Raw genomic sequence first — 15851 nt, 5'->3', positions numbered from 1 at the left:
GAATCAGAAGCGAATGAAGTGTAGACCCCCTGCGGGTCATGCCACTCCTTCAAGAGATTAACATGTTAAATCTGGAATGGTTTGCTCCGGCCTGGTATTCTAACCTTGTAATTCACCGGCCCTATATGCTCTTCAATAATGGCAGGGCTATGCCATTTCTCTAGGAATTTGTGCGGGTCAGACAGAATCAGTACCAAAACACGACCACCAGGTTTGAATTCACGGAGCTTACAGCATCTATCGTAAAGATGTTTCTGAGTTTCTTGCTTACATCTCTGAGGCTCCACAGCGATGGAAGAAAGCTTAGAAATTCTACCTTGCAATGAAATTACACGATCCTCAAAATGGGTCCATGAGCTGTTGTCTCGATTCCTATCCGTTCCTCTCGTACAACATCCAGGACTGTGAACGTAGCTGAGAGAATAAACAAAATACAAAGGTAATCTTTACAAGTATAAATTACACCAGCTGTTACAGACTTTAATCAAATGTATGTTTTATTCTACAATAGTAAGAATACGTGCAGCTCACTTCTCAAAATGGACTCATCGAACCCGTGAAGTTTAGATTACCAGTCAACGGCTAATACCGTTGCGCCACTGAAGCGCTCGTAGCAAAAGCGTGTCAATGTCGCACTCTAACACTTTTTTTTTCTGCAGTTATATTTTTGAATAAAAGTGTACGTGTTCTGTTATATTTATACATTTTGTGAAAGTGTTTCTTTCATATTTGGACTTTAGGCTTCACACATTATAAACTTAATGTCTACATTTTGTCAATTATTACTAAAACATTAAAAACATTTATAGATCGTTGTAGACACGGAACACACATGAAATGCATATGTTCCAAATAACGATGTAGTAGTTATGAAAGGTGTCATTTTGCTTGACTTCTCACTGTATACAGCTCCAAGCAACTGACACTCAGGTAAACAGTCTTGAGCTGAGAAAACTGTGCGCTGGTGGCGGATGTGATAGCAGACTGCTTGCTGTTTGCTGCTTACCAACACATTTAAAGGACAAAAGACGCTGACGGAGAGGTGAGAAGCGATTTAAGGTGGGGCGGATCTGCGAGTTTTTTTATAGGCTCTGGTAATTCTAGTGTTAAAGAATAGACCTCATAGGGGAGCACAATGGGAGCAGGGCCCCCAACAGAAGCAGAGGATGATCGGGGAAGGAGAGAGAGAGCGAGAGAGAGAGAGAAAACAAAGCAATAAACCAAAAACTGACTGACAAATGCTGTTCAGGCTTTTAAGTATGTGGAGTACCGTGTGGAAAGCATATCGCGTGACAAAGCAGCTGCACATAAGCCCAGCAAGTAAAGGAGCAATGTGAAGGTCTGCCTTGTCTGTCAGCGTTTTTAGGAGGGTTTTTTTGAGAAGTGTCTGTGTGTTCTAGGGGTGCGTTCAGCCCCCTTACTCACAATATGTATTTACTTAATGTGGACTTTACTGAGCTAATGGATTGATTGTCTCACGCTGTAATCATCATTCTGTATTTTTTGGTGCAAGCACCCTGTGCCAGGAAGATGTGGTTCAGAAAATGAATTACAGAACAGATTTTCTCAGATTCCTTAACATCTTGGATCTTGTATCAGATGATTTTTTTTTTTTTTAATATTTTGTCCAAATCAAGATAAATTAAAATTTGCAAACTACCAAAACTACAGACCAGTGAAAATGTTTATTTGTCCTTGATTTTTTTTTTTTTGTTCTTTATTTCGCCTTATACAATTTCTTATATCAGAAATTTGTTAGTTTTCGCATACGCCTTGGGGTCAGAGCGCAGGGTCAGCCATTATACTGCGCCCCTGGAGCAATTACAGGTTAAGGGTCTTGCTCAAGGGCCCAGCAGATTTAACAGTAATGTAACATTAAATTTTAAACCCTCGTTGCACTGTGCGCATCATTTGCTTATTAACAGATTAACTAGCTGCTGTAGTCATTTGAGGCTACTGAAAAAAATGAACTTGCATACTAAATATTTTGACTGGTACAATTGTAAGTGAACGTGTAATTCCATCTTCCCTTGCTCCAATCTTTCTTTTTCTGGTTTTGCTTTATGCCTGATTGTTCAAGCATCTGTTTTGACTCCTTATTACCATATCTTGAGAAAAGCAGCAAAAAATTGACAAAACAATTTTTAAAGCTTTTAAAAATAACTTTTCCTGAGTGAGTCAAATTGTATATTTGTTTTTGGGTAATGCACATTAGCATATATATGTAAAATTTAGGGATTCTGTACCCTCTAACCTGTGGTTTATTTATTTAATTGTTATTATTATTTTTTTTTCCAAATTACTATTCTAGTGTCCAGTTGATTATATGACCAGTGTGTCTTGTTTAGGGTTAAAACATGCTCGTGGCAGATGCGCTTTAAATGTAGGTGATGTTTAAGATATTTTTCTATCCATACTAAAGAAACTATTTTTTATGTAGGTGGATAACGCCTGTATTGCTTCTTATTGACTTCTATGAGAAAACAGCAGTGTCATCAAAAAGAAGGGCACAAATGAACAAGGTACTTTTATGTTTACATTCTGGTGTCATCGTTTGCATGTGTTATATTGTAAAATGTGAGTGAAGTTTATTTTTTATTTATTTACAGTATTTACAACCAAACAGTAACAACTGGAGATGGTTTGATGACCGATCTGGCCGATGGTGCAGCTATAGTGCCAGTAACAATAGTACAATTGATACTGCATGGCGAGCTGGTGAGAGCAGTGTTAGGTTCACAGCCGGAAGGAGGCGTTATACTGTCCAATTCAACACCATGGTGCAAGTAAGCGTGCGGCATAAATATTTGTGTTTAACTTTTAAATTTACTGCTAGACTTAACATTTAACAATTCTTTTATCTGACTTAATAGGTAAATGAAGAAACTGGTAACAGAAGACCAGTAATGCTTACCGTGCAACGCTTGCCCCGTATTGGGAAAAGTGGAAAAAATGGCAATGGGCAAGACTTGGATAAAACCCTTGAAGAGAGCAAAGAAACTGCAGAACCTGGACAAATTAAACCTGAAGAGAAGCCGACGGCAGGTAAATTTGATCTCTGGTGTATATATAAACAAATGGCAAATCTTGAATTAAAGTCCCATGTGTTTTATGCACCAAGGTTGTTATAGTTTTGCCTTTTTGTATTAGTTTTTATACTTATATTATTTAACTTGTTTTCCTTTAATTTGGAAATATGTTTCATTTTTTTATCTATTCATTTCAGTTTTGGTAATTATGGTATGATTAAAGAGTTATTATGGAGTTTAGTTTTGTGTCACAATCAGACAGAACTGAACACTTAACAGGTTTGGATATAATAGTTTAAAAGCTTACTACACTACATGGTTTACGATCTAGTTTTGCTTTTTTCTGATAAAAACAAGCTTAATCAAAATTACATACAGAATATGAACCATTTTATGTAATTTTATTATTTTAAAAATATTTTTCTCATTTGTGCTTGAACAAATCTGTGCTGACTGTTGGCACATTTCATCTTTTCCTTTTCTTGCCCAGATTGGGCCAGTTTGTGATGAAATTTAGGTGAATTTTAAGGTTTGAGGGGTTTTTACTCTAAACATCTACAGCACACAACATAGCCCGCTCCAAGACCGTGTGCTTACAATTAATGGCTTCAATATTGTATTCAGAAATCTCCCATGCTGTTCTTTATTTTCTATTCATATTGACCTCTGATTCCATCTCAGGCACACACAATTTATAGACTGAATTTTGTCACCTTCAGGGCTGCAAACGTATCAAAAATCAGAAAATAGGTGTGATCATGGAAATCATGGAGGGGGCAGAGAAGTACCTTAGTACTCTTAGGCTTGATTTAGAGTGTTGACCTCCTCTAGCTGCATTGTTTGAATCAAAAAATATTGCAGTAATATTGTATATGTGCAATTTATGTGACATGGCTGATAAGAACAAAAATAAGATATTTCAGCTATCTATTTTGAGAGAGAGACAAATATTTTAAAGCATAATTATGACACCAGATTATTTTCATAATGTCCTGTATTTTGAGCTGTGAATGTTAAACTAAGAAAAGATAAATTAATATAGAATAAAAACAAAAGCACATTAGGTTTAGTTTTTCACCAATTAGCAGTCTCTCTTCACCTATCTACCTGTGGTTCAGTAGAGACATTGATAAATTATTTTTACAATGTTTGTACTGCTTCGTTGTTAAATAACCTTTTTAAAGCAAAAGTGGTTGGTCAGAAACAATAATGCTGATCTTTTATTTTGACCTAGTCAGTCTCTCGATCAGTGCTTTTTTAATCTCTCTATTACAGAAAAAAATCTTGGAAGGAGACGAGACGTGATTTTCTCGGAGAGACACTTATGCCCCCCCAGGGCCAGAAATAAAGGACAAAGAGTAGATGACAGAGTAGAAGGTCGTAAAGAATTCAAAAATGTTGGCACGATACACATGTAGAGCAGGTATTAGGAGATAATAGGAGTACGAAAATTCTTAAGTCTCAGAAAAAGAATAGTAAAGATCGCATTAGCGTAAACAAATGGAAATTATTACTCATGAAATAACGGAACTGTAAAAAGAGATCGAATATATTGTTCATATTTAAACTTTAAGTCGGAGACTTGTAAATCGTCTGATTCGTGTTGCCAGCGAGAATTAAGATTCCAAAAACATTGGCATGGTATGAAGTCCCGTGAGACGAAGACTTTTAACATGAGATTCTTTCAAATCACGCCCTGCTTAAAACTATTTTCAATAAAGACCACGGTCATCTGACTTCAATCGTGTGAATGCTTTTGGCAGACACACTTCGTGCGCTCTCAGCTCTTATAAATTTTATCAGGACACTAATTTTATGCGTTCTAGATGACATGTCAATGACTAAGCGAAGAAGAAAGAGCATGGACAAACATTGGGGAAAAAGTCATTTTATTTATTAGAGAGAAGCGATTTTCATTCACAGGCAGTTATACGTTGCATTGTCATGATGCAAGTCCAAACACGGAATCAAAATTCAATAAATTATTGAAGAAAAGTTAATTCCAAATATCGTTTTAAAGTAAAAGTGAAAATAATGCATATGTAACAATTCCTATGAAAATAACCAAACCCGAGGGTGGGCGAGTGCAGCGAGTAGGTGGTGGAGCCCCCTAGTTTTCAGAAAAAATTTCTTCCGTGTGAAGTGGCAGGTGAATTACTGGTAGACACCTGAGAAATAAACTAAAGCATTACTCGTGATTTTTCTGGCCTTACAGTAAAGGTTTTGCTGACCAATGCTTTCAGACTTCAGGATTTTGAATTACATCTTGATATACAGAGAAGTGCCTGGAATTTAGCTTATTGTGTGTTGCTGTGTAAATACTGTATCTTGGACTCTGTCAGAATTACAGCTAACATGCCATCATTTAAGAACAGACTAAAATTCTGTAAGGGATTATCTGTATCTTTCATTTTTCCTCTGAGCCCCGGAGATCCAGTGAATGGCAACTTTGAAAGTTGCCTAGCAATTTCAAAGTAATGTCATTTACCTTGGTATGCTTCACTAACACTTGTACCATAATTCACAATGCTGTCACTATCGGCTCTTGATAATGGTTTCTTAGTTATACGCTTTGCACGCCCATATTCAGCTTGAAGTTCCACCACAAATGCTGTGTCAACCTGCCCTCTGTCACAAGCCGCCATTCACTGGATGAATATATGTGGGCAGCTCCTGGTGGATACCTTTCTGTTTTAGAGTTATGTGGACCCTTGCAGCTCAGGTTAGCCCTTGCTATGTCCGGTTGTTACGAACACTACCAATTTTTTTTGTGGATTGTTTTTTTTTCTGTTAGTCTTTTTAACTACTTTAATAGTTTAGTTTTAGTCTTTCTTTTAAGTTATTTTATTTGTTTACGAAATTTTTTTTTTATTAATAGCGTGTTTTGATTTTAGTTTTTATTAACTGTAATAACCTTGTGGTGCATAGCTGTGTTTTCGTATTATTGATGCTTAAATAAAAATAAAAAGTTGGATGACTCCTCAACTCTAGCATTTGCTATTTATTTAAAGTGTTGAAATTTGTTGCTATGGTACTTCTGGGGCAGTAAGTATCCACTAAGACAGGACATTCCAGTATATTCGTTATGTACTGTGTGATAATTAAAGTCAACAACACGTGGCAAAGGTTTGGGGATTTGCTCCGTATAATCTCGGGAATCCAAATTGGTCAAAATGAAATGAAAAATACATAACATTCGACTTCAACCATGGTGTAAGGTTCGTTTTTATACAGAGGAAAATGGCTACAGGAAATGATGTGGCAGGAAGTTAGCGGAGACCGGAAATGATGTCATTATAGCGGAGCTGGAAGCGATATCATCTCTGAGGGACCCGAAAGTGACATCTGTGGAAGTCGGAAGTGATAATGAATCTGAAGGAGTTGTTGTTGCAGAGCCATTTTCGAGTATTGGTATGAGTGATTGTGTGTTGTTTTTCCTCCTTGGTTTTATAAAGGTAGAGAGAAAGAGAAATCAGTACCACAATTTAACCCCCTGTCAGACAATTTATCGCTGACCTCTGGGCTTGTTAACTCCCTCCTAAGCGCACGTGTGTGACAACTGTAGTTGTTTTGTGTTTTTTTTTTTTTTTTCGTCGTTCTTTCCTAATTTCATTAGTTTTTCCTCTTCTTAGTATATTATTGACATCTTTTAAAACACTTTGAGCTACATTCTGTGTATAGCAATTTGCTACAGAAGTACATTTTGTTTTGGGGTAACACACAAACACTACTATACTCCCTCATTTTCCCCCCTCAAAAAAGATTATGCAGCTGCATTTTTCAAGGGTTTCCAAGTAGTTCAAAATGGCTTCATTATTTTTTGTGACTCAAGTGCAAAAAAAAAAAAAACTCCACAATCCAAGTATCTTTTAGTTTTTTAAAAGTTTTAATGAAATTCAAAGCAAAACAGTTAACACAGATAAAGTTTTGATAATGCTCAGAACAAAAGGAAAAACATCTTGTCTGTGATGTTCGTTATAAGAAATGTAACCTAGACACTTGTGAAGTTTCTATGCTGTCACATACATTAGGGATGTATGAATGCAACGCTAACATAACGATCACAAAACTAGAGATCATACTTTTGTCACACAAAGATATAGCTGAACATTTAAGGGTATTACATTAAGTTGTTAGCTTATGGAAGTTAAATAGTCTTCCATTATCTATGTCAAAGCTACATTCTATTCAAATTAAACAAATTTGTGAATTTACCGTTAACTTTAAAAGTTGGCCTAAATCCTTAAAAATCTTAAATGTTTTGACCAATTTGATTGAAATTTGGCAACGTTACAGAAAGAAGAAAACTTTCAGAATTCTGTTTTGGTCCGTATTTGTTGATAATAATGCTCTGGGTGTACTCTGCTAATATGCCACACATCAATGACAGAAGACAGTGTAACAGCTGCTCAATGGCCCGTTTTATGACCACCTGTGAAGGTCATGCTGACCAAAAGGGTTTACTGATGGGTGAAGAGTGAAGAAGGGGAGTTGTCTTAGTGAGAAAAAAGACATTACTCCCTGCTAATGGAGGTGTGAAGTAAAAGGAAGAAGGAAACTTCTACTAAATTGTTTCTGTACATTGCTTCTGCTGTGTATTGTACATTTGTTTCGGTCAATTAAAATGGAATCACGTTTGATAACATACCAATTTCACACCATATCAAACATCTAGTGGCAGATGGAAAATGTTTATTTTGTTGTTTGATTATGATACAGATGTATTTAGTTTGGAAGTTCTGCATCAAATATCCAATTTATAGTGAAACAGTGGGAGCAATACCAAACTTTCTCACACAACACAAATCGAGACAATTACAATGATGATGTAATGTAAATATATACAAAATCCCTCAACTTATGTTGGTAGGGTAAACAGTCAACCAGTGAAAAGATTGTTTCACAGGAGGTTTATGTCAAGGTAATTTTGATGTTTTCTGAACTATTACCTCTATTGATCTATCTTAATCTCAAAATGAGTTACATCAGTCATCGCAGTCAGTACATTCTCTTGCTTCTCTTTGTTTTATTTGACAAAATTATCTCATAACTAATGTATACAAACAACATATATACATAAAATACCAGACAAAATCAATTACTAAAATCTGCGCTTAGGCACAAAAAAGTTGTGAACAGTGGTGTAATTGTGAAATATACACACATCCCAAATTAAACCGATTTTCAGTTGCTTCATGTACACAAAAAATTGTGAAATTTACACTAGAATCCCTAAAGACTGCAAAAAATTTTTTTCTTTCTGACCATCCTAATTTTCCTTACATACACAAGGAATATTATAGGTCTTTATCACTTTGCCAATTGCGCTCCAATAAGCGTTTTTGTTCTGCTGATGTGTCAATTTGCCAATTCCCATCCCCAATTCAGCCAGGTGAAGCCATCACCAGCCACAATTCTTATAGATCGAGTCTGTGTTGAAGATTTTGTCTAGCAATAAGTTGTAAGGAAGTAAATAGGTGATTGTATGTCATGATTTCATGTGTGTTCCATGTCTGTAATGATCTGTGTAAATGTAGGATGACATAAGAGATGTGAGGCAAGAAATGTTGTGTACACAACTGAAAAAGAAATTTTTTTTCTTATGTTTAGTAATAAAGCCATAATGTTTATGTGAAATGTAAAGATTGTCCAAATATCAAATACACTTTCACAACAAAAATAACAAGTGTACTTTTATTCAAGAGTAAAACTGAATAAGAAATCGTTCAGACAACTTGTTACTATGAATATGTAAAAACTAAAGTCCAAATATCAGTTGGTACAATCTAATAACGTGTGTGTGTGTTTGCGTGTTTCATTTTCAACCAGTTATACAGTATATCGCTTTGCTTGTCCACCCCCTCCCATCCCCCAGAGCGCTCTACGCTTCAGCCACTTCGCATTGTCGAGTGGGTGAGTCTGAATGCACACCGAGGAGATGTGGTCTGATCAGCTGCTGTCTTTCTGCTGCTGCCTTTCTGCGTATTTAGCTTTTCGCGCTGCTTGTCGATCATTTAAAAGCCTGTATGGCAGCTGTCCTTTTGTCTCACTGCCTTGTCTCGCGGGACCTCAGATTGTCTTCTGAGAAGATCATGTATCGTCTCCTTCCAAGACTTTTTTTTTTTTTTTTTTTAAGATAGAGGGATATACATGTAGGTCTCATAGTGGTAATGCTGCTGCATTACAGGTTCACGTGGGTAATGTAAAGATTTCTGGGGTTTGAATCTCGGGTGGTCCTTGCACACTTTGAGTAGTGAGTTGTTATTATTACTGGTAGTAGCAGTGGTAATAGTAGTAGTATATAATAAAGACATACTTTTGTTTTAAGACAAACGTGGGAGAATATTTTCTTTCTGGTATCTTGTTGAGCAAACAGACACAACTCGAATGACCTAAAATCTGTCTCTCTCGCGCATACACATACATCTGTGCATGAAATCTGCCTGGTGATAGCTTTGGTTGCCTGAATAGATGATGGGTGAACGTGGGCTATGTGCAAAACAAAAGCGCTTATCAGTGGGCAATTGGCACAGAGATAAGGAGCTAAGAGTTTCCTTGTGTATGTTAGGGAAATTAAGACTTTCAGGGAAAACAATATTTTGGCAAGAATTGTAGTGTTAGCAGATTCGCAATTAAGTATGCACAAAACAATCGTAAAGTGAAATGGGTGGTTTTTTGCTTTGGTTATATTCTTGAATAAAAGTGCATGTGTTTATTGATATTTGGACTAAAGTCTTCACACATTATACACATTATAAACTTCACGTCATTATTAGTATAACATGGAATAGTTTTCTGCTTTAGGTATGTTCAACATTTCTTGCCTCATTTCCTCACATCCTAAATTTATACAAATCATTGTATACACGGAACACACATTAAATGTGTGTATTCCAAATAACATTATATTATTTACCCTGTACAACTCCAGGCACCTCACACCATGATAAAGAGACTTGAGTTGGGAGAAGTTTGTGAGTGATTTCATCTCCGTCAGTGGGGTGGGATAGCTGGCTGCTTGTGCTGATCGACATATTTGCAAAACAAGAGACACTAATGGAGAGGTGCGAAGAAATTTAAGGTGGCCTGTGATCCAAGTTTTTTTGTAGGCTTCAGGGATTCAAGTGTCAGGTGTTTTGCTTTTTGAAGCTTTAACATTTTAAAATATGGTGTCTCAAAAGAGTACTATTAATGAAAGATCAATAAGTAGTAGCTAATTTACAAAATGTTCTAACCTTTTTTTTCAGAGTACAGTTAATTTTTACCTTTTTATTATGTAGTCTGTACGAAGTCACACTGTGTTAAATAAAGTGGGGTTCTTGATGCCTTATCTTTCATATACTTCATTTCTCCCGTGTTTATTTCCTTTTTCATGTGGCAATAAAGGTTTCATTTATAGATTCCCCCCAGCCCCACTTCAGAGGTTTTCTGAAAGGGTACATCAGTCTGCTGCAAATTGGTATGGAGGGTGAGATTTGGAGACTTCCATATCCTTTGCTGTTTATCCACTGTTTTTTTTCCCTCTTTTCAGCTCTGTTTTGTCTGAAATTTGAAAAAACATTGACACTTAGGCAATTTATATTTTGTAGCCTGTCAGCTACAAAATAATTCTAAACCATCCAAGTTGTTAGTTACAGTTAAATCTGTTTTTACAGTAGAAGTGTACTTGAATTTTATCTATGTAGAGACAGAGATATACTGTATACTGTTCCTCTGTATTCCACTATGATCTTATAGTGAATTAAGGTTCCCTGGGTGGGCACCACTATCAATGTACCATTTCCTCCATAAATTCAGTTGGAATGATCCACCCCTGGAGAACCTGTTGCTCACGTCTCCATGGGGCTACTGAGCGCTCTGTGTGTTCTCCTGCACAGTGGCTCAGGCACCCGATACTTCACTGTCACTCATATTTCCTTTTTTATTTTTTGAATTTTTTTTTTCTCCATGTTCTGTCTGCCTTGCAGGCTCTTTTTATCCTGCCTGATTGGTTACAGGTGTGATACTCCGACTACTTGAGGCACCTGACTGATCTGCTTACATTTACATGTGAATGTCCGATCAGCCAAGCACCCCAGTCAACCCTGGAGATGTGCTGTCATGTGCTTATCACCACCCCAATTGGAGCTTGCACACTCTGGGACTTGTTTATTTAAAATTGCACTTCACCATGGATCTCATATAACAGTACTATAAAAGATTATGTCTTGAAAAATTTAATTCTCGGCTTTCATTTCAGGCAAAAGTAAAGTTAAAATGTTTGTTTTTATTGAATTGCTTTTAAGTTTAAGCCATGTTTGCATTTCTTGCCCATTGGCACCAAAAGGCGCCAAGCATAGTATTAGCGGTTGCAGGCCAGACTTTAACTCCTTCTGTGCTCAATCAATACAGAGAAACGGAAACTGGCATTTAAGATAATTTTTTCTCCCTTTTTTTGTTGTTCTTACAAAAATTAGTTGTGAACGTCTTATGTCATGTTTGTCTCACTTAAGGTCATCAGTTTTCATTATTTTTAGTTTTCTGAATATGCATTTAGAAAATCTGTTGTGGCGTTAAAATTGAAATCCTGTCTCTTAGCAAAATGTCTTAATCAGTTGAACATGAGATTTTTGAGGTAAGAAAACAAATTTCAAAGTAATTGTACTCAACTAATTGCACCACTGAGCAACGACCTGTTTCTTGTTGATTAGCTCCTCTAATTTAGAATTTCGCTGTACTCTGTCCAGGTGACAGTAATGAATTTAAATAATTACTGAAAAATATTAAATGACTTGAGCAAACTTTGCAGGCTTTGGAGCCATTCTTTGTAGAGGCCAAGCATGAAAAAAATATAGTTGTACATAAAATATCTGTATGTCACCATTGTTTAAATAGAATAATTTTTTTGTTTATTCTTCAGATCTTGTAACTTCACCAGAGATGAATGGGACCCTGAGTGTAACTATGAAAGAGAAGGACCGTGAAGATTCCCTCTCTGTTTCAACAAGTAGTACCATATCTTGTCAGGAGAATTCTGGCTTTGGCGAGTCTGCAGCAGCTATTGTAATTCAAGGTCTTTCTGAAGACATGACAACTGTGCTAATTCGAGCTTGTGTTAGCATGATCAGTGTACCAGTTGACCCTGACACACTGCATGCCACGCTAAGACTTTGCTTACGTCTTACACGTACACATCAATATGCTATGATGTTTGCAGAACTGAAGAGTACACGAATGATCCTTAACCTGACCCAGAGTTCTGGCTTCAATGGCTTTACTCCTTTAGTCACACTATTGTTCAGACACATTATAGAAGACCCTGCAACTTTGAGACATACAATGGAGAAGGTGAGTGAAATTTTCCAGATTAGTGCTTGATTTGAATAATTGTATTTGTACAGTGGGAGGGGTTCACTCATCATCATCACTGGTATTTCCTAAGATCACATTTTAAAATGTCTAGGTTGAAAGTAGCGATTCGCAGGATAAGTTTAGCATGTACAAAGCAACTCTGTACTCTGGTGTGTTCTAGCAGGCCACCTTGGTGGATACAAGTTAAATTATATGTTGACAATTTTTTAATATAATGTGCATTGTTTGTCTTTCTCTTTAGGTTGTCCGTTCAGCAGTTACAAGTGGTGCTGGAAGTACCACATCAGGAGTTGTTTCAGGTAGCCTTGGCTCTCGAGAAATAAATTATATTTTACGAGTGCTGGGTCCTGCAGCATGCCGAAATCCTGATTGTTTTACTGAAGTGGCTATGAATTGCATTCGTATTGCCTTACCTGCGCCTAGAGGAACTGGAACAGGTGAGAGAATAACTTTGATAAGATGTGAAATGTTTTCATTTGTACTAAATATGAAGGAATTTTAATAGAGAAGTGGCTTCTTTCAGAATTAGTTTTTTTTTCCAATAATAATCTAACAGTAAAATTTAACACAAGTTTGTTTTCTTATAAAACTTCTTAAATTCCAAAGACACCTAAATAAACACCGTTTACTTTTTCTGATGACCCAATCACATATGCTTTAATAAACTAATTTATTCAAAACAGGATTATAGAAGATGGATATGTGCATATTTATATAAAAAAAATGTATAAAGCTAAGCTATATTGGTTTCTCCCCATGAAAAGGGTACAGATTTCAGCTGTTTTTTGATTTACAAAATCAAGTTGGGCGCTGTGTAAAATGTAAATAAATACAGATTTTCAATGATTTGCAAATCTTATAAACTTATAAAATTGGGGTTAAATGTTAATTCCGAACTAGGTTTTAAATGTTTTTATAAGATTTCTGGCTTGTTATCTGGTTTGAGCGTTTCACTACTTGTATCACCTGGATGTTCCTGGTGCTTGTTCTCCCACAGTTTGTGTGTTTGTTTGGGGGGTATATGCATGTATGTTTATCACACAGAATTTTCACAATCCACACAAGTGAAAATTGACAGTCCTTGGTCCAAAGGTTTTTGTGGTCTTTGGAGATTCACTTGCACATGAAAAGGAAGGCATTTGTGTTTCTTTCTTCAGGTCTCTCTGATACCAGGGGTATTCAATAATTTATCTACCTGAGTATGAAAGAAAGTCGCAAGCATGTTAAAACAAGTCTCTGGGCATATTCTGATATGTCTCAAGATTACTCGTGCACAGTTGTTGCTAAGTGCGAGTGCCAGGAGAGTCCCCGTGGGATTCAAGTAAGCTTTTTCTTGACAATGCGCTACTTTACACTTCATATCAATAACAGGCTATCATACGAGAATGTGGGTTCTAGCAGCTGAACCATCCACCCTACAGTCCTGACCTGGCTCCCTTAGATTTTTTCCTATACTGAGTTTTGAAGAAATCTCCCTGTGGACAGTGGTTTTCATGTGTTGAAGACTTCAAGGCAGCTGTAATACCATAGTTTTGAGCTTCAGGGGACTATATTAAAAAATAAAACAAAGGTTTTTGAAAACTCTTTTTTCCTACTGAGCAAGATAAATTATTAAATGCCCCTCATAGAGCCTCATGTTTTACTGCTTTTATAGTGTTTGTGATCATCTTTCCTTGGTAGCATAAAATATGTCTACTTTAGTATAGTGATCAATTAACTGTTTTCTTCAATGCAACCAATGCATAAATTTTATGCTGTACCTAATTCGGTTTGGCCTCGGTAAAGGCCAGGGCGGCAACCATTTCCAGCACTGCTTCTGGCTATCTTCCTCTTTTAAGGTTTTGTACTAGGATACCCTTTAGATTAAAATGTTTCAAGCCTTTGTTGTTGGAAACTTAAGTGTCAGCTGCAGAGAACAAAAACTAAATCCAGACTTTTCTGGTGCAGAAAAAAATAGAACTAGTGCTGACACTGATAGTGTAGAGTAAAAAGCCTTTTATTCATTTTTGGGTCCTTTTCTGCCAGCTTCTGATGACGAGTTTGAAAACCTACGTATCAAGGGTCCTAATGCTGTCCAGCTTGTAAAAACCACCCCACTAAAGCTGTCCCCTCTTCCTGCTATTCCTGATCCAATCAAAGAGGTCATTTATGATATGCTTAATGCCCTGGCAGCATACCATGCTCCTGAGGAAGGTAAGAGCTTTGTAATTTTTCATCAAGGAATTGGGTGGGCTTTGTAGTTCATAAAATCACAATTGCCACTAAGCTTTTTTGGTTGCCTTAACTATTTGATTGGCTTTCTCTTTTTAGCAGATCGCACAGAAACCCGCATGGTAACTGTAGCTGGCAGTCAGGAATTGTGCCAGATCCTGCAAGATGTAGGAGATGATGTTTATCACCAGTATAGACTTACCCGGCAAGGCAGTGACTTCGATTCACAAACTGGCTTCAGCTTAAATGTGAGAATCATGGTGTGAAGGATTTAATACAAGTGTTAAAGAATAAATGCATCATATTCTACCTTTACTTTACACCTTCTGCTTTGTACATGTGTAACTAAGAATGGCATAAGTGTATATCTGGGCCCTCATGTGTAAACGGTGCATACGCACAAAAATGTTGCATACGCCTGTTTCCACGCTCACATTGCAATGTATAAAAACTAAACTTGGCCTAAAGCCACGCACAATTTCACTCCAGCTCAAACCCTGGTGTACGCAAGTTCTCCTCTCGCAAACTGGCACTGTTCAGCATCAAAGCAGTGCTATGGTTCCAGTGTGGTTTCCCTTTCTTTTTTAGATCCACATCCCTGATGCAGCTTTATCATATACATTGAAATTAACCGCATATTGTTTATTAGTTTAAGGCATCTGATTTTAATTAACCTGCAACAATATAATGGTCCACGGAATGGCCAAACTATTTTAAATACCAGAGCTGCTTTAGTGTCGTTACTCTCACTGTACCACTCTGAGTATTTATCCCACTGTATCTGAGTGTGGAATCACACAGAGCTCTACAGCAGATGATTGGAAAGAGAATTACCAGTATATAGCATCATGTGCACAGAGCCTTTCCTGTAGGGACCTCTGCGGTTCAAAAGCAGTTTCATCCCAAGAACTATAAATGCACTTAATTAGTCCAAGTGCTCCTGGTAGTACATATAAGTACAATTACCTCACTGCAAACTTGCAATACAGTTATAATATTGCCCAATCTGAGCCACTTTATAAAGTGCCTATTTACATATAACTGGCTTCTAAGTCGATTTAGATTTCCAAGAGCTCTTTATCATTTTTAAGATGAAATGCAGAATAGTATGTTTATTGCATTATACAGATAAAATTTTAACATTTAAATCTATATTTTTAATAATTAAACATGTGATGACACAGTGTTGCAGCGCTAGTGAAGAGCTGGCTCCTGTTTTGGGACTGTTCCTGCCTTGCACTGTATGCTTGCTGGGATTGG

At 36.7% G+C, this 15851-nt stretch overlaps 1 protein-coding gene across 6 annotated transcripts in view; it reads left to right on the top strand.

Moving 5' to 3' along the window:
• Nucleotides 1-15851, top strand: part of huwe1 (HECT, UBA and WWE domain containing E3 ubiquitin protein ligase 1) — a 362527-nt gene that overhangs the window by 235394 nt on the left and 111282 nt on the right. For 5 of the 6 annotated variants that reach the window (XM_039775720.1, XM_039775721.1, XM_039775719.1 and 2 more), the window contains 7 exons: nucleotides 2441-2522; nucleotides 2610-2786; nucleotides 2874-3045; nucleotides 11929-12356; nucleotides 12622-12817; nucleotides 14406-14573; nucleotides 14691-14839. In XM_039775720.1, coding sequence (XP_039631654.1) covers nucleotides 2441-2522; nucleotides 2610-2786; nucleotides 2874-3045; nucleotides 11929-12356; nucleotides 12622-12817; nucleotides 14406-14573; nucleotides 14691-14839 — 1372 coding nt within the window. The remainder of the gene's footprint in view (nucleotides 1-2440; nucleotides 2523-2609; nucleotides 2787-2873; nucleotides 3046-11928; nucleotides 12357-12621; nucleotides 12818-14405; nucleotides 14574-14690; nucleotides 14840-15851) is intronic. The other variant, XM_039775718.1, reaches the window with a different exon arrangement.

The sequence above is a fragment of the Polypterus senegalus genome, chromosome 13, assembly GCF_016835505.1.
Source record: "Polypterus senegalus isolate Bchr_013 chromosome 13, ASM1683550v1, whole genome shotgun sequence".
Classification (NCBI taxonomy): Eukaryota; Metazoa; Chordata; class Cladistia; order Polypteriformes; family Polypteridae; genus Polypterus; species Polypterus senegalus.
This window is presented reverse-complemented; position numbering and strand designations above follow the sequence as displayed.